This window comes from Citrus clementina, unplaced genomic scaffold (genome assembly GCF_000493195.1).
Source record: "Citrus clementina cultivar Clemenules unplaced genomic scaffold, Citrus_clementina_v1.0 scaffold_2, whole genome shotgun sequence".
Lineage (NCBI taxonomy): Eukaryota > Viridiplantae > Streptophyta > Magnoliopsida > Sapindales > Rutaceae > Citrus > Citrus x clementina.
The window spans coordinates 9,628,313-9,655,502 of NW_006262688.1; the positions used below are offsets into that span (position 1 = coordinate 9,628,313).

At 37.2% G+C, this 27,190-nt stretch overlaps 2 protein-coding genes across 3 annotated transcripts; one reads left to right on the plus strand and one right to left on the minus strand.

Moving 5' to 3' along the window:
- The first annotated feature begins 390 nt into the window (after positions 1-390).
- LOC112100868 lies at positions 391-2,373 on the plus strand. The gene is made up of 7 exons (XM_024190732.1): positions 391-1,110; positions 1,201-1,347; positions 1,433-1,540; positions 1,637-1,798; positions 1,884-2,129; positions 2,216-2,273; positions 2,345-2,373. The coding sequence occupies exons 1-7, from the start codon at positions 391-393 to the stop codon at positions 2,371-2,373; spliced, it is 1,470 nt and encodes a 489-aa protein (XP_024046500.1).
- A 5,502-nt stretch (positions 2,374-7,875) lies between these two features.
- LOC18051051 (protein RST1) lies at positions 7,876-27,072 on the minus strand. Of its 2 annotated transcripts, XM_024190438.1 has the most exons (25): positions 26,603-27,072; positions 25,907-26,191; positions 25,687-25,770; positions 25,221-25,497; positions 21,280-21,530; positions 20,964-21,147; positions 20,655-20,842; positions 20,423-20,523; positions 20,195-20,270; positions 19,704-19,835; positions 19,528-19,609; positions 17,789-17,861; positions 17,152-17,320; positions 16,838-16,968; positions 16,648-16,739; positions 15,610-15,701; positions 15,318-15,533; positions 15,133-15,210; positions 14,495-14,677; positions 12,218-13,108; positions 11,790-12,086; positions 9,664-10,323; positions 9,252-9,402; positions 8,799-8,917; positions 7,876-8,382 (listed from the first exon to the last, which is right to left on the minus strand). In XM_024190438.1, exons 1-25 carry the CDS (start codon positions 26,993-26,995, stop codon positions 8,017-8,019), a joined length of 5,571 nt encoding a protein of 1,856 aa, XP_024046206.1. In that variant the 5' UTR covers positions 26,996-27,072; the 3' UTR covers positions 7,876-8,016. The 2 variants fall into 2 exon arrangements, with proteins under 2 accessions (XP_024046206.1, XP_024046207.1); XM_024190439.1 differs by lacking the exons at positions 25,221-25,497; positions 25,687-25,770; positions 25,907-26,191; positions 26,603-27,072 and adding an exon at positions 21,809-21,920.
- Between the last annotated feature and the right edge of the window lie 118 nt (positions 27,073-27,190).

Consider the following 27,190-nt stretch of genomic DNA (forward strand, 5'->3'; position numbering starts at 1 on the left):
GAAGTGATCAACATAAGGTATCGTCATCATTCCCCGTTCTTAAATCGTCCGGGTGGTATGCAATGCTTAATTTTGATTTGCCCATTATCTGGTACAAGTTAAAAGTATCACACATTAAAAAATTATGAACAAAAGAAAAAAAAAATTAAGGCAGCACTGCGCACTGCCTCTTGGTGCGACGGGGAGAGCCTGTCGCACCAAGAGGCAGCACCTCTTGGTGCGACAGTTGGTGCCCGTCGCACCAAGAGGCAGTGCGCAGTGCTGCCTTAATTTTTTTTTCTTTTGTTCATAATTTTTTAATGTGTGATACTTTTAACTTGTACCAGATAAATGGGCAAATCAAAATTAGCATTGCATAACCCACCCGGACCGATTAAAGAACCGGGAATGATGACGATACCTTATGTTGATCACTTCCCTGGGCGTATCACGAGTATGTGCAAATTAGATGTCGTTGTTAATGCCATCCGGGAAAAATTAACAAGGCAACAGTTGAAGCTATTCAAAGACGATATATTTGGGCATTTCCTACAGTGCCGGAGCTATCCGTTCAGTGGCGTGATTGTGCACAATATATTGCTTCGGCAAGTGTCACATGGCGATGGAAATGACAAAGATGAGTTATGGTTTCAAGTTGGCGACCATTTGATACGGCTATCGATTGGAGAGTGGTGCCTAGTAACGGGACTTTGCTATGGCGAAAAAGTATTCCTGACGAAGCATAAAACAAATCATAGGTTACTTAATAAGTACTTTGGAGGCAGGATTCGCGATATAAATCTTGGCCAGTTCGAGGAAATATTTATGAACTTACGCTTCAAGACTATGAATGGCACCGATGCGCTAAAAATTGCCATGTTTTACTTTGCTGATAGAGTGCTACACGGAAGAAAGGATCATTGTCAAATCAATTTCAATTTACTTAATGAGGTAGATGACATAAATCATTTTCGAAGTATTCCGTGGGGTCGTTTGTCATGGGAAACAATATATAAAAGCATTGATAATGTATTGAACGGCAAAGCCAAAAAATTTAAGAAGGCAAGCGCAGAAAATCCATTGCATAGAATTGAGAAATACAACTTTTACGGCTTTACGTCGGCAGTGCATGTGAGTGAAGAAGTTTTTTTTATAACTTAGTTTTTTTATAATAAATATTTAATGACACGTTTTTTTACTTCATATCTTTCCTTGTTGAAGGCATGGATTTTTGAAGCGATCGAAGGACTACCATTAGAGTGGGTGGAGAAAATTAAGAGGAAGGGTGCTCGGATCGTGCGATGGAAGCCTGTGGCTTCTTCAAATATTAACTTCGGCGAAGTGTATTCATACCTGAACGAGCGTCTTGTAAGTCATTTATATGTATGTCTGTATATAAGTATTACATAATATATGGTTATACTAATTGGAAATTTGGTAATCTTTACGACAGGATGGCACCATTTTCCAAACCCTGAAACCGGATGCAAAGGAGAGAGCCACAAATTATTGGAAGAGTGTCGAGGATTACGTGCCATATTTGCCAAGTTGGGTCCGTAATGTGGGTATCATCTATAGTATCATTGAAAACCGGATGCAAAGTCATTTATATGTTTGTTTTTTAGGTATTTACTGTTTTCTGTTTTACTTGGTGCAGCACCAGCCTTCAATCAATGCGCCATCCAGTACAAGGCCAAACGAGGTGGATCCTGACCCCACGAGCCCAATAGGACTGGAGCAGAGTCCTGTTGAGGATGCCGGTGCTGCCGACGACCATTATGAATCCGCACATGATTCATATGACAGAAATGAGCCAGAGGTAACTTCTGTCGTCCTGAACATTTACAATGCACATATACCTATCCGACATTTTGTCATTACTTTCTTATTTGCGTAAATTGTAGGCAAGGACTAAGTTCCGCAATGATTATTTCGTTGGACGACTGGATAAAATAGAGTCTTCCATTCATGAGTTGAGGTCGGAACTTCAGACTGGACACAGTTCCATTAACGAACTGAGGTCAGAACTTATGGCGGAACGCAGAGAAGCACAACAATATAGAGCAGCGGTCATGGGGTTTATGGCTTCGTTTGGCGCGGGTGCTTCAAAGGGCGCGTACGGTGATTCTCTGTTTGGCCCCGCACCCTCGGTGAGCAAGTTTCGTATGTTTTCGTTATGTTATTATGATTTCAAACCCGAACTTATGTTAATATGTTCATCTCCTCGAAACAACAGGCCCCAGATTGCTATGGTCCGCACGTTGATGCTGGCTATGGTACGCATACTGATGCTGGTAATGACGACGAGCACACCCCTATGTCCTTGTACAGTCTACATGGGGACATATGTGATGACAATGTACAGATATTCACGGAGGCACCTCCCGGCGTTAGTAAGTTTGGGCGTCCGTACCGACCGTCGTATATATTTGGCAGTCCTTACTTCATTCCTCCTTTCAAGAGAGTTAGGAATGTCAGGGCTCTACCCGCACTCAACATTACGGACTATGAAATTGATGAAAGATCGAGTGTGGATATGAATCCGCTTAGGGGACTAGAAGACTCAAGACTATGTGAGGAGTTTGATCAGTGGTTTGCCGGCAACATTTCCGTGGATCGGCCCGTCCAACAGTCTCGAAATTTCTTTGAAATACTTATGGGCAATGCTTCGATGGGGTGGCTTGGTGACGAGGTAAGCGTGTTTAATGGTCAGTACATTACAATACACAATAATATTTCTGCTGGCATGGATATTGATATAAATTTACTTGGTATAATCCCTTCACAGCATATTCACACGTATTACCGCTTGATCAGCGAGAAGCAACGGCGGTTTCCAAATGCACTACCACAATGCGTCACGCATACAGATACATACTTTTGGGCATGTTTTCAAATTTTATAATCATTAATTATAATTTCGATGTTTTAAATATCTCGAAATGTTATTAATTTTCTACTCATCGTGTAATAGGTGTTCCTAAAGCAATTATGGAACAATGGTAGTTGTGATGTCAATTCATTACAATATGGCAACAACTTGAGCAGCTATATGGATGGGCGGGAAGATTTCATGTCCAAACCGTTTACGGATGTCGATATGGTAAGAATTGTCACTCAATCTTATGGTAATTGTGTATAAAATATACTAATTTACCAATTTATTTATGTAGATATTCATCCCTGTGAATTTGGGCGGTGATCATTGGGTACTAGCTCGAGCGGACCTTCGCGCGAGGAGGATGCGGATTTACGACTCGTTGGTTACCTTTCGCGATGACAAAACATATTTGCGTAAATTCAAACCTCTTCAGGTCGTCTTCCCTCAATGGCTTCAAGATGTTGGATTCTACAACATTCGATCTGAGCTGCAGAGTGCCGACCCTTGGAAAGTAAGAATCGTTAAGGATGTGCCCCAACAATCACCTGGAAGTGGTGATTGCGGTGTATTTATGTTGATGTTTACAATGTATTTGATGTTCGGGCTAAAACTTGATTTTGATAGTAGCCACGGGCATTATTTCAGGAAGAAAATTGTTGTAGATATATTCACGGGCGATATTGCCTTGTAAGTCGTTGTATTGTATTAAGACTTGATGTATGGATGTAGATTTATTTTCTAATAGATATAAACTTTTGATATATTTATATATTTAGCTATAAGTAATTATTGATCAACTTTAGTACTCATTATGCAAATGAACATAACATAATATACCTCATTACATATAATTGTAATATAAATTATAATAAGAGTTCATAATCCATAATTAGTTACAACGACACAGTCAGTTTGGATTTGACACAATGGGATTTTTACATCTCTTGCGGTTATGACCTGGTTGGTTGCATCGACCACATCTCACAGTTCTTCAGTTAACATCCTCACCGATAGAAGGAATTCTTAACTCTGGACGACGACCAGGTGGTGGTGCTTCGATCGGTGGGTTAACTCTGATTTCCTGGATTTCTTCTGGAATGTCCCAATCTGTCATGTCCCCAACCGGTTCTACTGGTTCTGCATATGCCATGACCAATGAATCTTTAGAGTAATAATCAGAGCAAAGACTTATGTAATCCACACGGACGATCAGACAAGCAGCAATTGCATGCGCACAAACAAGCTGATCGAGTTGGAATACTCTACAGGAGCAAGTTCTTTCATGAATGTCAACTATCCCTTCCTTCATACCACCACCCAAAACATGAAATCGATGCTGAGACACTGGCCGAACGGTCATTCTTTCGGCCAAAATTCTCCTTTCGCCGACTATCTCATCTGCCCACGTCGTTAGACGAGTGCTCATCGATTCAGCGACAATTTTCCTATCATAAAACCATTGCTGTAATGTTTTTCTAAAGTGATCAACAAGATGAGTAACAGGAAATTTTCGCGGTTCCCTCATTAAAGAATTCACGCTTTCTGCAATGTTGGTGGTAAGTATGCTGTATCTCCTACCTTCAAATTCGGACCTTGCCCAATTACACGTGCCCACATTATTCTCTAAGTAATCAGCCGCGGCCGAGTGGAGCATCCACAACCCTTCAAGTTGTCTTTTAAATTCTTCGTGTCCATATGCCTTTGCTGCATTAATAAAAGCTGGCTCGAATTGATCCCAAATAGCTTTGGACATCCTGAATTTAGACTTAATGTTGCCTTTGACATGGTAAAAACAAACTCCATGACTAGCAGTGTGAAATGCTTTTAAAACGGCTCGCTTGATGGCAGTGCATCGATCAGAGATAAATACTAACTCTGGCCTATCGCCAATCACTCCGTGGAACTTCGTCATAAACCATTCCCAAGCATCATTGTTTTCTGAATCCATGACCCCAATAGCTAACGGATACAGTTGATTATTACCATCCAAACATGTTGCTACAAACATGCTTCCACGATATAGCCCCTTCAAATGAGTGCCATCTACAGCGATCACAGGCCTTATGTACTGTGTGAAGCCCTCAATGGAAGATCCAAGCGCAACAAAGTAGTATAAGAAATTATCATCTCCATCCCGCTGGAGGTGTGTCACTGTGCCCTCATTCGCTTTGGTCAAAACGTGAGAGTATTTGGGAAGTAAGTTGTATGACTCTGCAGGGTTCCCTCGTACTATTTCAAGACCGACTTCTTTAGGCCGATATGCTTGCTGATATGTTAACTGGACCCCGTATTCTTGCTGCATGTCTGTTCTAATGTCATTCGGCGTGTATATCCGTTTATCCTGAATAAATTTATCCGCAATAAGATGGCCAACAACCCGACTCCTAACTTGGCGGAGGCCACTAGGCAAAACCTCATTAGAGCACGTATGAACATTGTCAACTCTTCTCACTACCCAAGGAACATTATGCTCATCCGAACCTCTTGTTGCGCGAAGACGCCAATTACATGATTCTGAAGAACAATGAGCCTCAAAGCGTGTCGTTGTGGACCGTGCAATCTTGAAATCAAACTTTTCCCGCAAGGCCACTTTGCGCAATTCCAGTATTAACTCATTCTTCTCAACGAACAACTTTCCCACACCAATGTCGGCAGAATTACAGCTTCTAACTAAGTCTGGAGCAACCAAGTTTGAAGGCAAAACTGGAGCAAGACTCACCAGGGGATCAACTGTTGTCCTCCTCCTCGAACGGGCCATCGGAGGAATAGGTCGATTCTCTCTATTGTTAACAGGAATATCATACTGATGTTCATCCTCATTATTGATAGGAATATCGGAATGACCAGTGTCCCTATCATCAACTTCAGTATTGGAGTTCATGCCTTGCACATTATCAGCTTCTGTGTTGTTGGTGTTATAACTAGGATCATCATAACTGCGGAACTCATTATTTTGAAATGGAGAGTAATGTTGCCCTAACGATGTCCCTAATGGTAACACATTATCTTCAACATCCGCTATCGTAATGCCATTATAATCAATAGTGTCGTTGTTTTCGTTGACTGGTGAGTAATGTTGTTGGAACGACATTTGTTGTGGTAACACCTCTTCCTCAATATCAGGGACAAACTCGTTTGCTCTAAACGAACTTTCACTTTCCACAAGTGGCTCAGGATTTTCGGCCGGAACTCGAGGATGTGTGGTGACAAATATAGGGATGCATCCATAATTGACCACATCAGAGGCCATGTGCAGCACAACATTAACCATTTCATCATTAAATATATCCATAGGTAGTGAACATGCACGATACATTGTGTTACTAGATCTCAAAGTTGTCTTCATCGACAAACTATATTCAATAGGATTTATCTGTAAAACTTCATACACCCTTGCCATAAATTGCTCAAACGTATAATCTTTCCGAACTAAAAATGCTGTATTATTCGCATTCACGTACTCCGTACGGCTATCTGCTAATGTCTCCCACCAACCGTCATAACATAATTGAAGTACAACGGAATCCATTAAACCTAAAAAAAAAACAAAAGAGATAAGATTTCACGCTACAAAACCTAGTAAAAATGAATATGCAGTACATTTATGTGGATGATATGAAGTATACAATTTTTGATTTACTTCGTCTCATCGTAAGCTTCGAAATGATATATTATACGCCTAAAACGGACACATGCAGCCCAAGTTATTACTTTCGGAAAATAACTTAAATTTAGTGAGACAGGCAGTGGGACAGGTGCCTGTCTCACATAAAACCAGCAAATTTATGTGAGACAGGCGCCTGTCCCACTTGCCTGTCTCACATAAAACCAGTGGTAACAAGTGAGACAGGCGCCTGTCTCACACGCCTATCCCACTTGCCTGTCGCACATATTTTGGTGAGACAGGCAAGTGAGACAGGTGCCTGTCTCACATAAAATCAGTAGATTTATGTGAGACAGGTGCCTGTCTCACTTGTTCTGGGCTTCTGTTTTACTCGATTTTTTAGGGGTTTCAATGATTGATTTTCATTTCTCAACTCAAACTAACTACTTTAACAAGTCACATTGTTTTGTTAATGAAAAATAACAACATTTGCAATAAAAACTCACTTCAATTTCGAACTCAAATGATAAAATCAATAGATTAAAAGTTTAGGTTATGGTAAGAGTATAAACTAACCTTAAGAAGCTCTCCAAATGATAATTATATCTTCAATTATGTAATACTTGTTTGATGAAATTTGCTAATTTATTGAGAGTAATGGAGTTTGTTGAGTGATGAAATTTGTTAAGTTGAAAAGGGAAAAGTGGTGGAAGTGCTGGAATTGATAAGGAAAAGTGGCATGCCTTTGTAAATTTGATGAAAATGATGAGGGTAATGTAGTCCAAAAATAGGGTGTTTGGCTAGTTATGATAGAAAAAAATTTGAGGGGTTAAAGTTGAAAAATACCTAATTTTTTTGGCTATTTTTGTAAATTTCCCAAACTTCAATCCAACGCAACCTGCAATCGACTGCAATTATGAGTTGAGTGAGGCCGCCACATTTTGGATGATAGAAGGGTTGAACAAATCAACAAATTATTTCACTAGTTATCAAAGTATTACCGTTTGAAATATGAATGACGTATCACTTGAGATGAATATTTCGTGTCCTTCATTATGTTCGCAGAGATGAGAAAATTTTTACAAAATTTACAAAAAAATCCATGCCATAGGGATCTCTATATGCTAGCGAGTTCAAAACTGGGAATTTTGCTCTCCTTGAATGCCCAGTTATTAGTTATAGAATGCAATTTAATAGCTCCAGTTCACTAATGTTTAGACAAGTGACTTTTCAGTGTGAATATGGAACTGGTATTCTAGCAACCGTCATTATTAATCTAGTGCTTAACTAGATGCCGTGATGATAATTTAACTAGGACCAGAAGGCTTTTATCGTAAGAAAGACATAACATCAAATCTCAAATCTACTTCGATGAGAACTTGTGACCTGATAATGTTGCATTCAAGAACCAGAAGAAAACTATATCTTCACACAACAAAATATACATATATACAGCAGCTTGAAAAAATTAGATTTACTTGCATAATGGCTGTTGCTAATGATGAGAAAGCCTTGATGTAATGACAAATCTTTTACAGAACATGGTCATATTTCACCTGACCAACATATTGCTGAGCCTAAGCTGCTTTTCAAGAGGCAAGTAATCTTTCAAAGATATGCAGGCACGGTGCATCACATGTAATAAAAGAGCAGCCATGTCATTCTCACTTTCATCAATTGGTTGTGTGCTAGGTGATGACTGACTGGAGGTTACATCAGTTACCACCCAATTATAAATGCGTTCAGTTGATGCCCAAAGATAAGACATGAATGGTTCCGCAACAGTTTCCCAACCGGGTTTTGATAGAAGAGAAGGGAGGGTCACTGGTAGATCATTCAACACGGTAGAAGAGTCCAGAATCAGAAAAGGCATATATCTGCAGCAGCTACCGGAGAGAAGACCAACAAACTGCAGTGCCTGCAGGACGATGAAAGACTACTTTTAATGAAAAAAGCATCAAAACAAAGAGATTCAATTTGCTAACTCACAAAAAGGCGGGTTTATCTCCCCATTTATCATCATTATTCAATCAAAAAGAGCAAGCCACCCAACTGAAACAGAGGCATGACTATTACTTAAATAGAAAGCAAAAAGGCAGGGATCATTAAGGTAGTCAGTGAACAATTTTGAACACACTCAACCTAAGGAAACACAAATATATGTAGATCAGGTCAATATAAACAAAGTGATATTAGCCCAACTGCAAACATGCCATAATTATATTAAAACATACATATTCTTCACTAATCCAAGTGGCACTAAAGTAAATTTCTACATGGCACACACATTGATTTTTATTGGAAAAGTTCACGAGTAACTGGTTCAGTATCTACCGTCGAAGGATAACATGAAACGCAGCTAATTTCGATGGTGTCAACAAGCCACTGTCTTCTGACACCTTCTTCTGCATGTTGCAGAGCAGCAACAACTTCAATAAGTACGTCCCAGACACCTGAAACACAAAGTCAATTGTAGTTGACAGTGTTACAGCATATTTGAACAAGGATCGCATAGAAATTCTCTTCTATTTTTGTTTTTTATATTTTTTATTTTGATATCTTGAAATCCTCAACCTTTCAGTGTTCACAGAGCTTTAAACTGGCAAGTTCAAAGGATAAAAATGTCCCTTGGGTGGTCCCAACGGGTTTCCAAGCCCAGACCTTTTGGCTAGACTCAAGACCCTAAGGGTTTAAACTGTCTTTTATATTGTGACAAATGTTTCCAGTTTTGAAGTAAATGACTTGTTCATATATCCTTTATTTCATATGTTCTACAGAGAATCTCACCAAGTGATTTGAAGTTCAATATGTAAGCTTTTAGCTTTCCGAGCTCAGTCAATGGGAAGGAACCAATTCTAACTAGCTTGGCTTTTGCTTGCATCTTTTTCACCACCTCACTCAACTGGACATCTCCTTGCAATGGATTCACATGTAAAACCTGCATGGTGATCGTAGCTGTTACTAATGACCATTTAATGACAGATTATCAAAATGAATTCTTTTAGCACAACCTCAACAACTTTTAATTTTAATATAACAACAAAAAATCAAGGCAGTCTTCTAAACATTTTGGCCAATATTGCAGGATCAAGTTGCCGCTCACATGATCTCAATATCAATGAAGGCAGTGAAGCAGGAAACTTGAAATGAAAAGAATCACTTCAGTAATGTAAAACTGGAGAGAGAGAAATAATCATACCTGCAGAAAGTCCAATACCCATTCTCGTCGAGCCTTCCCTAGGCATCTAACTGCCGCAGACCACTCCTCCACCAGATTCTTTTGATTCACTCCTATGATGGCAGCATATTGTGATGCAGGCAACAAGGCAAAAAGAACCTCCATGCACCTTTCCATGTTAGGAATGTGCTCTAGAGAGTCAAGAGAAGCTTCTTCCAAACAACGATGGAGACCATTCCAAAACGAAACTCGTAGGAAGCTTTTCTGATCAGGATTATACGCTTGGTACGAAGTAACTGAAAATAAATAGTCTGCCATATCATCAAATAGTTTCTCAAGCCTTGAACCTGAGAACAATTTTATCAGGTCCGCCAAATGGAAGAGCAAAGTTGCCTGTAAGTTCAGCTCAAGTGTTTTGAACCTAGGTAGATCAGACAGTTCATCAAGGAAAGATAGAAGCGGATGAAATTGGTTGGCATGAGCTAGTGAAAACTGTATACATTCCTCTCTAAGGATTCCTCTCTTATAAGCAGAGTCTGGTGGCAATCCCTTAGCAATCTGGGCCTCATATCTCATGCAGCATCTGATAATTGCTCCCCAATCCAAGGTTGGCAGTCTGGGTGCTCGTGTAAGACACCGTAAAATAGTTGATACTGTTACAACACGTGCAGTGGCATCTGTCTGGAGTTCAAAGAGAAGATAATATATATGATCAGCAGAAGTAATTATACATTTTAAGGGACAAAAAATTATGTCCCCAGGCAGATGGGTTTTTTTATTTTTCTACAAGTGTGTGAACACACGTGTGCATAATGTGTGTCTGAGTGTGAGAAACAGAGAGGTTCATATCAAGAATGAAAGAAGCAAAAAATACTGGTGATGAACCTGATAAAGTAATGAAATGCTCAAAAATAAAGGCAGAAGAAAATCCCTTCATACTAAGTAATAACCACCACAAGAAAATATGCTGAAAATGATACCCATTTGCACACATACACCATGCATGTTAGTGCATGTTTGGAATTGTGGTGAATTGCCAAATAATTACTTATTTGACAATCTACACCCAAATTTTGTTTAGGTTGTTAAATTATTTTTACAAAAACAGCTGATTTGGGTTCTTTTACCCAATACACTAGCAATCATCAAATTATCAAGCATAATTTGGGAGTAGATTGTCAAGTAAGTAATTATTTGGCAATCCACCGCAATCCCAAACATGCACTAAGACATTATATACTGGGAGCAAAATAGAGCTCTCTCAACAAACAACTTCAGAACTTCTAGTCTGATACCCAATCTGTGGTCTTGAAAGGATACAAATAATCTTATCCAAAGAATAAAATAAAATAAAAAAGAAGAAAGGATACAAATAATGGAAAATAAGCCCAACCACCTAAAAGGCATAAGTTGAGACTTTTAAGGCCTAAGACACTTTGACAGTTGATGGTGGAATACTAGCAGTATCCAGAAACCAATAGCTGGCTCAAGACAAATAAGGATGGTTTTTTTGGGGCACTGACAGAACAGAAATAACAGCTTGCAACAAAAAGATAAGAGAAAAAATACCTATTTCATGTAGCCAAATAATGGAGGTCCCTCAGACTACTTGCAAATGCATTCCCTTTTCTTGCACATAAGTCATCCAATTCAACAGGATTGATATTTTAATTCAATACATGGCATCACAACAAACTAGCTAGAGCTTACTCCTTCCACTAATGAAATAATGTTTCCCCTAGCCCAGTAGTAGCTGTTCTTTCCTATGTCAGCTTATCACAGAATTTATCTGTTTTGAAAATTCAATTTTGTACTGTTTCATTTTCTCGAAAATGATTAATAAATGTGAATGCACTAGACACTGCTTACTTAAAGTGATAACTTCCTAAAGAGGAGCACTCTAGGATATAAAACACAAAGGATACATAGAAAAAGAAAAAAAAAAGAACATCTGTTTACTACCAAGAAGTCAAATACTAGATTGAAAATTTCAAGATAAATGAAATCAATGTAATTATTATCAAGAAAAGGAAAGAAAGAAAAGAGAGTGAAATAATTGTCTGAAAGAACTGAAAGAAGAAATCTGCCTGAGAGAATAAAGATGCATCAGTTTAGGATGATTGTTAGAATTTAAGTGAGTGACCTACCCCAGAATAATTAAGATGGCTTAACCACAGACCAAGCTTCATGACCACATTGTCGTCGGAGAAACGTTGAGAAACAGATTTTGAACCTAATAAATCAGCCTTGATATTGTTGTCAGTATTTAGTAGTTCTTTTGACCAAAGATGACATCGAAGAAATGACATTGCCCATGCCGCATACTGCTGCAGTTGATGGTCATCAGAAGTTTGAGCCACAAGAAACATCTCTTGCATCAATGATGTCACATGTTGTTCACAAACAGGATCTGAAAAGAGAGGACCCAGGGTATAAGGATGTTCCTGTCAAGCAAAATTATGAAATTTAGTTGCATAACTGAGCAAGCAGTGCCAAGTTGGGAGGCGTACAAGATGAGAAGGAACAAGCACATGGGCATGTGCAAATACTGGTTACAGCTATAAGGCATGACTACCTTTTGTGCATATCCAGCACGCATAGATGAGTTCAAAGGATCAACATGTATAAGATATCCAGCGCCTGCTCCCAAAGCATTAACAACTCCAAGCATCCCACCCAGATGGATGATAGGAGGGTAAGGATTAGAGTAACATTTTCTAAACAATTCTAGAAAAGCATTTACGTGATCAACATTTAAAGAATGCGCCCCTTCATTGACAATGCAGGCAAGAAGGCTTCCAGCTCCAACACATGATGCCATCAGAAGGCTTTTATGAAAGTTGCCAGATTTATTAACAGATAATAACTCAGAGATAAGTTCCCTATAGCCATGCACAAGATGGTTCAGTTCTTTATCATCCATCAATTCTACTCCTCGACAGAAAGCCACTATAATGGGAAGTGCCAAAGAGGATCCAACAGATAAAACTATCTCAGATCTTTCACCTCCAGAACCATAATTTTCGACCAGAGAATTTACATGAGGAATCCAGGAAACAATTAAGTCTTTTATCTTCAGCACAACATCATGTTTCCCAGCTCTGTATATTACACTAATGGAGCTTGCTAAACCAATGACAAGTCCAGCAACACCCCATATGTCATCCTCCAAGCCATCATCCGAAAATTCAGAAGTTACATTCATCTTTACATCACAAGTCTTCACAGGAAAATGAGCAGAGAGACCTTCTAGAATTTTAGATGAAGAGGGAGCTAGCTGGAATATCATCATAGATAACGCTTTCACTGTCCTTCCCAGTAATTCCATTTCTTCTATCTTGTAGGTTTCCTTGTCCAAGTTAGTGCCATCAGCAGCTGCAGCCCAGGTTAGAAGATCTTGGCATGAAAATCCCAAGCCAATCCCACAGGCTCCTCTAACAAGGATGCTTCTGCTACTACACAAAACCTGAAAGCATGCAATTTAAGTGCTGTAGAGCATCAACAATTCATAATGCATATTAAGTTATCTTCACTACCAGAACGAGAAGCAGGTCATCTCCTCTACTGATTATTCTTTACTTAGGTGCTTTTCCATTTGGCTATTGGTGGATTCTTTATTCCTGTTCTATTCTATATTTTTGTTCTTTTTGTAGACAAAATAAACTGTCCATGACATGATGTTTTTCTTCTCAGTGACGACCAATATTTGGAAAGACAACAGACTATGGCTTTCAGAATCACACATTTAGTTTTCTTTTTCACCAATGCAGTTTTTCTGTTCAAATGCAAGAGTTCATTTAGTATCCGAAGAGGCAAATTAGTAGAAAGAAACTCATCATAAAGTATCCAAGAGAGATATCACGAGGAAGACAAAAATCCAAAGGACAGTAATGACCATAGGACAGGGAATTATTATTATTTTTTTTTGGTTGTTCGAAAATAAAGACGAGAGGAACAGGTTGGAATACCCAAACACCATACACACAAGCACTATCAACAAGAAAATTCCTTTAATTCTATCCCTCTCAATCCTCCAAAATGGTAAATGATCACATCTTGAAGAAAAACAATTTGCTTTAGGTTCAATACAAAAGTTCCAATTCTTCCTTCAACATTTTTCATCTTCAAGATGAATCAAAGGCTGAAACTTTGGGTCAAAGACTGCTACTTAAGATGGGTGATATTGGAGTAGTCAAAGAAACTACAATCTAAAACATAACCCTCAATCGTGTTGGAAAATTGAAGAATTCAACAAAAAAGAATTGCAAGATTGTGGTAACAACAAACTACTTGACACAGAAAAAGATATCAGAAATTTTTTTTAAAAAAATATCACAAATTTTGTATCTAAGTCAAGCATATGCTCAACCCATAAGATGGGTGATATTGGAGTCATCAAAGAAACTAAAAATCTAAAGCATGATCCTCAATCATGTTAGAAAATCGAAGAATTCAACAACCAAAAAAAAAAAAATTGCAAGATTGGGTAACAACAAAGTACTTGACACAGACTAAAAAAATAAGAAAAAAATGAAAAATATCAGAAATTTCATATAAGATCAAACCATAGGGAATAAAGCATATTGCAAACACCAATTATTATTTATGGCTAACATTTGTAGCAAAAAAGCTCATTTTTTTAGTTACTTAATTTATTTTGAAAGAGATTTACACTGTCCAATATTTTTTTACATGGAACCTACTTGGTTTGGTACTTTCCAAGTACTTAACTGATCCAGCTGAACAAAAACAACAACTGTCACTTTATTTTGCAGCGCATTTTCAACATAGAGTGATACCTTTTTACTCCACAAAAGGGTCCAAAACAACATAAATTCATAGTTCTCTTTACCTCCAAAAGTCCAGTGATGTTCTGAAATTTTTGCTTATGGTCAGTTACATGTAAAGAGCTTGAGATCAATCCAATGGAAATTGCAGCAGACCACTGGCGGTGTTCATGTTCATGCTGAAACAACCAACTTAATAGAAACTTTGAAGCTGTTGATTTAATAGTATGAGCTGACTGAGGCAATACCTGAAAATAGGAAGCAAATCCATAGAATCTAATAGTGGCATTGAGCAAAGAACATCAATCATGAATCGGTTATATGATACAGTTACACTGCCACTGGTAACCATGCTAAAGTCCATGTCACAGTACCAGACAAATATTATTGACTGCTTTTAGATTTATTCTGTGGCAGGATTGTTCCCAAAACTGAGCTCTTCTAACCCATTGTGAAATTCTATTAGCACAACAAAACTGTAATGAGGAAGTGACACCCTCGTCTTCTGCAGAGCATGGTATTTCACCTTAGGTGGGATTCATTCCCAAAATATAGACGTTCCATTTTCAGGATATGAGAATACTAAATTCATTACAATAGTTACATTCTCATTGTGCAGATTATCCAACTGTTAATAAAAAAGTGTGGACCAAAGTTGGATTCTGAAAGGATGAGAAAAATAATTCTTTCATTGATCTCTTACCGAACACAGAGCACCAATAGCCAGTGCAATATTTTCAGCAGATCTAGGCATAGATTCTTCTGCCACTCGCATCAAAGTCTGCATAATGAGTGGAGAAATAAATTGAATACATTGGACAAAAAATCATTTTTAAACTACTATGATGTACAAACTCAGCACTGTAAAAGCACAAGACAATGGTTAACCTTCAAAATATCATTGGCAGCTTTAAAAGTTCTATCTGGCACAATGGATTCTGCTTTAGCATCAATGGACATAATAATAGCTCTGACCCAGCGTTGCATGAAAAATTTCCATGATTGCAATGAAAGAAGTGCGACAAAAATATTTCTTGAGAGCTGAAATGAAGCCGCTATATCGATCAATGCATTCTCATATCCAGAAAGTACATTTTGTAATCCCTGAAAACAAAGTAGGCAAATATGACAGCTTAGTGGATCATTGACAATAGAAATTTTGATAAGCACAAAGACTTACTCTTGCTTCCCCTTGGTTCCTCAAATCTTTGCGCGTGAAGGAAAGACATAACAGGGCTGCACCAGGTAACTCTCTGGCATAAAATTTCTTGTCTGCAAATGAAATGCTATAGAGGTTTTATATAAGGGGATTTAGTAGAATAAAAATTTTTCACAATTAGCTATCAAAATGAAAATTCACATTTCCTCACTAGATGCTTTAAGTTATCGAACAAAAAAAGTTATATCTAACCAGTTTCTTTGTTTAAAAGCATATACACAAGCAATCCAAGGAACACACATTTTCTTGCTCTTTCTGTTGTTGCTTGATTTCAATGAATTTATACTAATGGTTGAAAATTTTGATCATTTTAAACACATTCTACTTCAGCATAATTAAGTAATCAACTTGAATCGTCACAAAGTCAAAAAAGATGGAATAAGAACTTATTTTATTGGAAAATTTAAGGATCACCAATCTCATTATTTTTCAGTTATTACTTAATTTAAAAGCTTTAGCTAATAAGCTAGGGCTCAATAATTGTGGTTGAACCCTTACTAGCACCCCTATAGGCAATGTGGAGGAAAACCCAAACACAGACATAAATGTGCATGTGAATACAAATCAGACACAGATATCTACATGATCCAGGGGATCTAAACACTAGATCTTTGCTAGAAAATCATCTCAATGAAATTCAAAACTGCAACTACAAGAACAAGAGTAACAGTTAACCCAAAACAATGGTATTAAGCTCCAATATAATCAAGAGGTGGACTCTTGAGTCAATGAATAGTAATATATATATATATATATATATATATATGAAGCAGGAATAGTAGTATATTCAGAAAGACATAAATGACAGCTACTGTAAAAGCCTACTAATTATAGGTGCACACAATCATAATTTACCGTAATTATTTATTATTATATATAATTTCATTATTATTTTCACTAATGTATATTTATCCTTTACATATAAGGTTTTATGTTTATTTGATATTATTGTTATTTGGATTTAATTAAATTTAACAAATAATTGCCTTTATACTATACCTGAAGAGAAGATAACCCGAGGAAAAATATCCAGTAATTTCTCAATCTTACTTCCAGGTACTTTTTTCTCCTTCACGAATCTTCGCCGATTGCTGGTGCAAGTCAACAGAAGGTTTTCAATACGTGGTAATGGAATATTTTCTTTGGCATGTAATGGAGGAAAACAGATTGTAGAATACTATTTTTTTACCTATGCTCATGTGTTATAATCTTGACTTGAAATCCTTCCATTGCCCTGAGTACAACTGGGTTTGTCTCTGAAATAAGAATCTCAAAGCTCCTTTGCTTGAAATCTAAAATATTTTTATCAATATGTGAGACCTGAGAAAATGTCAATTAATTGAGAGAGGGCCTCAAACAAAAAAGCCAAAAACAAACAGAAATGAAGTTGACAGCAAAATTGAACTAGCTGCAAAATATATTTCATTCACTTGTAAATGGCAAGAAGTGATCAAAATAGGAAAAGTTGCTGAAATAAGATTGTCCAGACATTCAAAAGCTCACCTCATATTGAGTCAAGGCCTCAAAGGCAGAGGCTCTAGCCTTTGCCCATTGTAACTCATGGCCTAGATGGGTAGTGGTACCAGTATCCAACAAAATCTTCAGAACAGTCCTTGAAGCTTCTGAATAAGCTTCTGCATCCATTGCTCCCCATCTTAGAAGAATGCATAAGCTGCCAATCAACAGAGATTAGCAGGTATTGAAACTTTTTTTTTTAACTTTTACCAAAAGAGATGATGAAAATATTTTAGATGATACACTGATTAAAATGGAATAAACCTAGGAGGCAGACTTACCTTGAATTGCACAGAAACAAACAAAGGGGAATAAGAAAACTACGCAGTACAAAGGAGTAATACTTGAATAAAACAACACTAGAAACCAAATGTTACAGCAAAAAGAAACTAGAAAGAAATCATTTTTCATATATCAAGGAAGAAGGCCCATTTTGGAGAAAAAAGAAAGATGTCAGGATGTAAGCTAATCATGTCAATGCATAAGGCTAGCGGCCTAGCACTCCCTCAGTAAACTCACCATGCCCAGGCTAAGTTATGTTTACAAAATTGCTGCCCTATTGACTTAATAATCAGTCAGACAAATTCAGTCCATAAATTACTAGTTGATTTCAGGAAATGCTTACCTTTGGGCAAGCATTGGATCCAGGGAGTAGTCTAGCACATGCTTTGCAATGACATCCCAGGCAGTATAAAAATCTGGAGCAATAATATTAATATGATAGACAATCAGAACTTCTCCATATGTGTACATTAATTAAAATCTAGAAATACGCAATTTCAGAATCACCAAAAGCACAAAATAAAGATACAATATTCTTTATGGTTTCCTGCCCATTCCAACAAATCAATATACAAAGAAGTTTCTGTATGTTATTTTTTTTTTATACCCTTTTGATAAGAAAAAGTAAAGATGTTATGTTTATTTTGGAGAGAAACATGCCTATCTAGGTTAGAGAAAAATGATTTAAGGAAGCCAATTTTCTACAAAATGAATGTAATCGTCCATATAAAAGGATTCATAAAAACTGATGACATTGTCCATATAATCAGGTATTAACTGCAAATTTACTACTATAAACAGGAAGCTTCAAATTAAATCTTCCTGAAATGTGAATGGAGCTAATAGACAAAACAACACAACTTCAATGTATGAAGTTTTATCTTTAGCATTTTGGATATAATCAATGTAACTAATTTCTTCTAGCTCTGTATGATTGAGGTGATTTGAGAAAAACAAAATTTCCACTTCATTCACCAATAAGTTAATATTTTTATTGGCTCCACCTTTCATTCAGGCAAGCAGATGGCTTAACGCATAGAAAACCAGGCAAAATCAATTACTTAAAGGAGATGTTTAAAATTAGAATCAACATGAAACACAAAGGGAAGATGAATGATGAAAACAAAGCTAGACTGCTCACGATATATAGAAAAATGATTTTACAATTCACAAGTTTATTATTCTCAATGAAGGTTGAAAATATGAAAACCTTTTATATCCACAATTAAAAAGGCGGTCACATTTGCAACTTTAAGTTGCATCTGTGAAAAAATAACAGAGGCTACCACCCAAAAGAGAAAAAATTGCAGTAATATTCATGGAAAAGAACAATTAACATGTTTCTTGTGAAATGAAGGCTATGTCTGGTGCTGCAAATTGACAATATTTGATAGTATAGGACAAGATAGAATTAAACTTAGTATTGATGATCTTTTCATCTTTGCAATCATCATCGATAATCAAGTTGCTGTTGACCAAACAATGAGGAATGAAAGTTTGGCAACCTTAAAATGCAACCATCAAATGAAAACAAATTGAGGTGCACTGCCACCATCTTCAGTGTCAGCATCAGCTGATCTACACAATGGTAGTCCTAGGGCACCCCAACACGGTTTGATGGTGAAGTTACATGATTTGCGAACTCTTGGTCTTCATTTTTCAGCCAACAACAACTTGAACACCAATAATAATTGCATGAATTAGTAGATTGACAATCCAAGTTTACCATGGCACCCACAGAGACTTAAGAAATAGTGGCCAATGCTAGCGGCTGGCTACCAAACAATGCTACTTTTGTTTTGTTATTAGTTAATTACAAAGGAAAAACACAGAATATAATGATATTTTATTGGTACAATTTGCAAAAATATTACAATACAGAAAAACCCAAACCCCTATGGGTCTAATTAGTACAGTAACAATGCACTACTTTTCAAAATAATACCAAGCAATCCCTCTCTTTTTAAAGCCAAATATGGGAGTAATAAAATTTTCATACAATCACATGAAATAGTACTATTATAGAGTGTTGGCACACAAAATGCACCCAACTGTTGGAAGTCATAGCACAGTAAAGATTACCAATAACATCAGCTTCACAAAGATAAGCAAGGCTCTGTAAACCAAGAGCTTGAATTATTGGATCACGGCTCTCAATGCAAGCCTGTCGAGGAGGAAGGAGGGAAGGGAGAGGAGACACCTCAGAATGGCATACATAAGAGAAAGCAAAGACAAAACAATTTTAGGGAAACACCTACCGCAACAGACAAGATAAGATCCACTCCCCTATCAGGGTCTTTTCTGCAAACATCATGAATAGAAGCAGCTATGCTTATACAAATGTTTCTCTCAGACTTGAAGTCAATGAGCAATTTTGGCTGTAATACTCCCTATATGTTAAGAAAAAAGCATAACCAAAAGACCAAAAAGGAAAAGCGAAAGGAATCAAAGTAACAAGAACTGTAGTGCATAGAAGGTTTTCAATGCCCTTACAAGCTCTGAGTAGTTAAATAAAACGGTTTTTACTAAGACTTTAGGAATAAAGTCAGTAAGCCAAGCTGAGAAAAATGTCTCAAGAACATTCTACTCCCCAAGATAAGCTTACCTTTAAAAGCAGTAATTCAAACTCAAATAGCCAATCAAGCCACAATATGAAAAATTTCAAGTAATTTTAGGTATCTGAGGATGACACTCAAACAAGCTTCAATATGATTGACTACGTTGAGGGAACAGGAATCTCAAAACTTACTTGCAAACTCCCAAAGGCGCGATCATTGATCTCCCAGGTCTGACAGAGCAAGCGAGTGGCTGTAGCATATAAAACTCTGGACAGTATATAAAGGACTGCTGTTACTTGATGAAAACACTTATTAATCAAAACAACAATTTAAAGATTCATTAAAATAATATAGTTAATGAAACAAGAATGGTAGCAGGATTCAATGACTATAACAGTTCATCCATTATGAGTGCATACGGCTTTGCATTTTTATGCAGCATTGGCAAGATGGTTTGAACTACAAGAGGAATCATGACGGACTGTGAAGCAATTGATGGAAGCATTCCCAAAAGCTTTGGCTGCAAGAGTAGTTGAAAAACTTTTCTTATTTCACTAACTGTGACAAAAAACAGGAGCAAAAAAGAAAAGCTAATTATGCATTGTTTTAAATTCATGACACATGATTTGAATGCATAAAAGGAAACCTCACCAACTTATTCTGGCACACAACATCTTTTCTGGTGAACATATTACTGTAAAACAAAATGGCCAGCAACAATGGAACTCCCAGTTTAGGATCCATCTTGCCAACAGTAGCGAAAGCATCTACAGCAGAACTTCCCAATGATGGATGTATCACCAAAACACTGGCAATGGCACCAAGTAACATGGACATTTCTACATCGACAAATACAGCAAATAATGCATAACTTTAATGTAATTTAGTGTCATAAACGGATACAAAAATCTCATTCTTAGCTATTACATAATACAAATGACAGAATTATCAATACTATACCAGTAGATAAAGCCTCTTGAGATGCAGAGACAGGTAGGGAGGATTTTTTGCTATCAATAATGCATAGCAAAAGTTCTCTTAGTTGAGAAGTCCAAGGTCCTGGCCCTTCATCCATTTCTTCGATGCGATAATTTCCTGTTGAAATCAAACTGAGAAAGAAAGAACCTGACGTCGAATTTTGATCCTGCAATGTATAAAATGAAAAGATCCAAGAAAGCCTTAATTGCAACTCTAGCAAGGAGAACAGACTTTCAAAATTAACGGTTTATTAAAGTAAACAAAGAAACAAGCTCAGATCTAAGTTTATAGAATAAACCTGAAACCATAGATTTTTCAAAAGCCTAAAAATAATAGATCCAAATCCAATGATGGATGGATTCCCTGCATTCATGGCCACTTCCATCTTTGGTGCTGCCAACAATTTCACCAAAAGCTTCTCCAACAAAACAAGCAAATCACTTGCCACTCCTTTAACTGACTTAGAAGGGGACGACATAAGGTTTAGGATGGGAAATATCAACAATAGCTCCTCACTAAGATCACATGTAGCTCCACCAAACCCATATTCTGCAAAAGAGAGTGACTTAGTGAAAATGCAGTAAAGCATTCAAATAGATTAGCAAACCAAAGAGAAAATGATGCAAGATTATCTGTCAAAATCCACGGGGGAAGTAAAAAGAAGTGAACTGATAGTCATCTTGTATCTCATTTAAGAAGCAGAGCACAAGACCAGAAGGTTCAGTTTTTTTGTTGGTAAATATCAAAACAATAGCAGCAACAATAAAACTAGAAACCTTTATAAAAAAACAATAAAACCAGATAAAGTGGTAACCTTTCTTAAATACCTGCAAAGCTTCTATAATATCAAGCAAATGTAATACCCTAATTGAATGGTACATGTTTTAGCCCATTTTTGGTGAGCTAAAACATTAGAGAAGATTCGTTCTTCGGATGTTTTGGGGACAACTAAAAATCTTCCTCTAAAGGTATTTATGGAGTGGATAGGTGTTTCAAAGACCTGCAAAAGAGAATAACATTAAAAGTCGACGGCGGAATGACCGGCAACGGCACTCCAACAATCAAATTAGGCTATTGCAAAAAAGAAGAAAGCATAGCTTTACGAAAAGTAATGGTGTTTAGAAGATGAAGAATGAAGAAGATGCTTGTGTTTCCTATAAACATGACCTTTTCATACGGGGTGCCCCTAGGGGTGTCATCGAGTCCATTTGGATATGTGGGAGAGATTTATTAGTCTATCCCCTTCTTAGGTAGGGTACGTACGATGTTACTTGTGCTTTATATTCAAATATTAGGGCCATTGGGATATTTCTCCTTGTTGGACAAGTATAGTCTCCAATTTCTAGCTTCTGTGAGTTTGGTGAGAATCAAAATTACTTTATAAGCAGCATGCTTTTGTTGGATTCTCAGGTAAATCAGAAAGTCATGTGCTCTCTGATCCTTTAGGGCTAGTCATGCCCAATAATCTCCTTAGGATCACTACCTAAGGTGCTATCCCTTACATCAGCATATAACGATTTGGTTTACTTGGAGAGGAGGTGATTTGCTGGAACAAGCTTATTGATCTATAAAGTGAGTTGTCTAAAATGCAATAGAAACCTTGTCACATCATAGATAGGAGAAAATTTAAAGCTGAATTTGGAGAGAGAAAGACAAACTCTCAAACCTAGTATGGTTTAATTCAACTTTGTGGTCCATGTTCTCTTCCATTATCTACTCAATGTCACTTTAGATATTTTTTATATTTTTAAAGAGCTCTAAGGCCTTGAAGAACGAATGAAATGTGTCCTTCCTATAATGGAGGCTTCCTTTTTTTAGACACGTGACATCCTCATATAGGCTTATGAAATTAACCTTCAATAATATTCTCGAGTTTTCTTTAGAAATGAGGTGAAGGAGACTAAATACTTTGATAGTATGTGTCATTCCCCCTTTTTCATTCTCTTAACAAAGGAAGAATGTCTATTCGAGAAAAGGTATGTGAGAAAAAATAGGCAAGGCAAGTTTTTAGGGAAGGCATGCGTGACTCAAATTAGAAGTGCTGATATGGCGCATTTATGTCTACAAACATTTAGGTGGGATATGAAGAGTTTTAGAGAAGTGAGAGAGGTAGAAGGCCTTCATTCTTGAAAGAATGGATGAAAAAGAATTAGCTTCAAGGTTAAGAGCCAAATGGAACTTTTTAGGGTGCCGCAATCACCCAAGGGACATATTTTCTCCAATGATTTTAGATCACAAAAATGTGATAAAACATTTTACACCACCTACGCGGGTTCTCCATGGCTTCTTCAGGCTCAGGAAGCCTAAGTTCAACGCAGGAAGGAATCTTATACCGATGTCTAAGATGATCTAATTCAGCCGAAGTCATCCACTTGGGGTTCTTAACAACTGGCTTCTTAGTTTTTTCGGGTTGACTAGTTAGCAAGCATCAATAGAAGCTTTAGAGGAGCTTCTTGAGAAGTACATTTCTGCACCAAGGGAGGACTTAATAGGCTGGTTTTGAGGGCTCTTTTCTTTTTAGAGGGAAGAGTACGCACTCAACTGAAAAATAAGGTCCAGGATCTCAATGTCGTCATCCTCATCTTTGGATTGATTCCCAATCTTGAGACAGGGTCCTCAGCATAAAGAGAAGTCTTGCCCTCTGACCTACTGTTGCCTAGAAACTCCCTAGAAACCTCAAGTTTTTATTTCTCAAGAAAAAGAAATTGAAGGAGAGCGATAAGGTTTCTAAGAGAACGGGATCCACCACTTACACAGTGGTTAATAGGGTGTTTCTACCCCTTAAATCTCAACCATCTATTTTCAAAACAAGGTTTGTCTATTGTAGGGAGCATCTTTTGAAAAACGAGGCGAAGCTCTTCATATTCTGCCTAAAAATTCACAGACATAAATATACCATGTCAGCACTCCTAATTTGAGATACGCATGCCTCCCCTAAGAACATACATTGCCTACTGTCTTTCAAATAGACACTCCTCCATTGTTAAGAGGAGGAAAAAGAGACAACGACATGTACCATCAAAAGTAAATAGTCTTTTTCATTTCATTCCTTGATAAAGAATACTAGGAGGATATTGTTGAAAGTTAATTTCAAAAATCTATATAAGGATGCCACATATCTTGAAAAAGAAGGTCAAGAAGCCTCTATCACAAGAATGACATATTTCGTTCGTTCGTCAAGGCCTTATAACTCTTTAGGGATATGGAAAATATCTAAAATAGCACTGAATAGATAAAGAAACAAAAAGGTGACCACAAAGTTGATCTAGGCCATACTAAGTTTTAAAGTTTGTCTTTCTCTCTCCAAAACTAACTCTAAACTATCTCCTACCCATAATGTACAAGAACTCTATTACATTTTAGACAACTCACTTCATGTACCAATGGGCTTGCTCCAACTAATCACCCTCCTCTTCAAGCAAAGCCTAAACGATTACCTGCTAGTGAAAGAGATAATATCTTAACTAATGGTTCCAAGGAGACCATTGGACGTGACCAACCCCCTAAGAATAAAAGAGCATCTGATTTGTCTGAGGTACCTGGGGATCCAACAAAGAATACCACCTCATAAAGTAATCTTGGTCCCCACTGAACTCATAGAAGCCACTAATTGGGAGACTACACGTTTCTAACAAGGAGAAATATCCCAACGACCCCCCAATATTTGAATATTAGGCACAAGTATCATTATATCTCTACTTTAGTAAGAATTAGACTAATAGATCTCTCTCACATGTCCAAATGACTCAAGGTGCCCCTAAAAAGGTCAAATTATAAGTAAGATAGGTATCTTATTCATTTTTCATCATCTAAACACTATTTCTCTTTAGTAACTTCAAGGCTTTCGTCTGTTTTTGCGCTAGCTTAATTTGATTATCAAAGTACCGTCATTGGTCATCTCGATGTCAACTTCTGATGGTATTCTCTTCTTTAGATTACTGAAAAAACTACCCACTCCATAAAAGCCCTAAGAGGAAGCTTTTCAATCGTCCCCTAATCATCTAAAAGACAAATCTTGTCTAATGTTTTAACTAACCACAAATGGGCTAAAATAGTAAAACATGTTCATTAGCTGAAGTTAATGATTATTTGCGCATTAAAAAGTAACCTAGCAACTTAGAACCCAAATATTATAATAACCCATACTAAGTCATATGTAATAGTAGAATTCTGTGCTAAGAATGCTATGAACCATAGTAGCTATGACAACGGAATCATCAAAGAGATTTGGAAACATACCATTTTCACTCTTCCAGTTTATGAGGAATAGAAGAAATTTCAATATACACAGCTGTTCATGTTCAAGCTCTGAATCAATGAGGATTGAAAATAAATAAAGTATCACTGAGGACAATTCAGGCTTATATTGCAACCTTAGCTCAAATTGGGCAACCAATACGTGCTTCAATACTTCAACTATGTGCTCAACGCCACCAGACTGTTTGAAAGGAGATGTATAGAGTGAAAGCACAGTTCCTAACAGTTCCATGCCACTCATTTGGGCCTCAGTCACTAGCTGTTAACATGAATGGTAAACAAAATAGCTTTAAACGACAGTAGAAACAAAATTGAACTAATAAATAGCGCTTTAATTAAACTCATTTTTCTAATCCCATAACAGCACTAAAGCGACAATAAAAGTTGACCATGGTAGAGTCACTATAAACTGTCAGTGACACAATAAGTTATAAGAATAAGAGCATACCAATCCATTTGATACCAAGTGTCTCAACACCACTATATATGAGTCAACCATGCAATCCACGACAAATTCAAGATTCCTTTGTTCCTGAAAATTTGAGCACCTTATAACCATTACGTTGCAGAGAAGCCATTAATGTAAACTTCAAGTAGCCATTTCACTGAAAAATAATAGCCATCACTGCCGATAAAGAAAATGGAACTTTTCCTTCAAGTAAACTTACTTTTGAATTCTTGAGGGGGAAATATTCAAGGCAGCCTCTTAAGACCTCGAAAACTGGCAGTGCATCACTAGGAAATGAACAACAGAGCGATGCTACTGATGATACCAACTGCCTCACAAACAAAGATGACAAAGAATCCGAAAATGGCATTCGTAAAATCGAGAAATTGAAAAAGGGCCTCAAGAATTCACAAACTTCCACCATTCCCAAATGCTTATTTTGTGTCATAAATAACAAAACTTGTTGGACAAGCTCAGTATGAACCTCATTTCGGCTTGATAGAATCTGCAATTCATGAATGAAAATATAGCATAAAAATTGAAAACAGTAAACTTCAATTTTCAAATTCTTCAACACTGCCAGTAATCAATAGAAATAAATTTACTCCAACTTAACTTTAATTGTTTTAATCACTTACAAATGCTTGCTCTGTAATGTAAATTAAATTCTAGAACCAAAAATCACAAAAACAATGTCCATAATGTGATTATATAACCGACAATCCTCCAACGTAATCAAATACTTCAAAATCAAAGGAACTGGAAGGAGACTAATTTAAAAAATAGAAAAGATTTTAAATTCGTCAAAGTCTTTCCACATAACATTTAAAAGCAAAGGCAACTGCATTTCCCAAAATCAAAAAGACAATATTCATAATTTAAATTTAAATTATGTTTAAAATTCTCTCCATCTCACCTTAATAAACGGATGATTCTCTGTGGCCCCAAACTTCCACGACCCATTGAACCTCTCAAACCCGAGCCGAACAAGGTGCCCCAGTGCTTTAACAAACAATGTAACAAATTTTGGATCGGATCCTTCAAGAGCTGACTGGAGCTCTAACAATCCGAGAGAGAGGTCGAATTTCGAGTCTGCGACGAGACGGCAAAACTCGCGCACCGTTTGGTCGACGACAGCGGGAGAAGAGGAGTTAAGGCACTGAGTGATTGCGTCTCTTCCGGGTTCTGAATCGGGTCCCAAATGGGCCGGTGATGTCCGGAGCTTCGAGAAGATTGAAACTACCGCGAATTTTTGAAGCGAAGGTTGCGGTACTCGTGCTTTCTCGAGTAGAGGAGAGTAAGAGTCCATTGTTGGTGCGTCAATGAGAGTGATCCCTCAGTGCGACTGTGCGAGAGAAAAAGGAGAGAAGGAAGCATGTTACAGCTAGTCTGCTACACATGTAAGCTAGTAGGCCGCGAAATAGAATGGACCTATTAATACAAATGGACAAAATTACAGGATTATTTCGAAAAAAACAAAAAAAGGGATATATATGATAATATC

Coding starts and splice junctions, on each gene's coding strand:
- LOC18051051 (XM_024190438.1), bottom strand. CDS start 26,995: ATGGACTCTTACTCTCCTCTACTCGAGAAAGCACGAGTACCGCAACCT. Junction 26,192..26,602: donor AGAATCATCCGTTTATTAAG/GTGAGATGGAGA, acceptor CATGAATTGCAG/ATTCTATCAAGCCGAAATGA. Junction 17,862..19,527: donor TTGTGAAGCTGATGTTATTG/GTAATCTTTACT, acceptor TTATTGCTCCAG/ATTTTTATACTGCCTGGGAT.
- LOC112100868 (XM_024190732.1), top strand. CDS start 391: ATGACGATACCTTATGTTGATCACTTCCCTGGGCGTATCACGAGTATG. Junction 1,111..1,200: donor GCTTTACGTCGGCAGTGCAT/GTGAGTGAAGAA, acceptor TCCTTGTTGAAG/GCATGGATTTTTGAAGCGAT. Junction 1,541..1,636: donor TGCCAAGTTGGGTCCGTAAT/GTGGGTATCATC, acceptor TACTTGGTGCAG/CACCAGCCTTCAATCAATGC.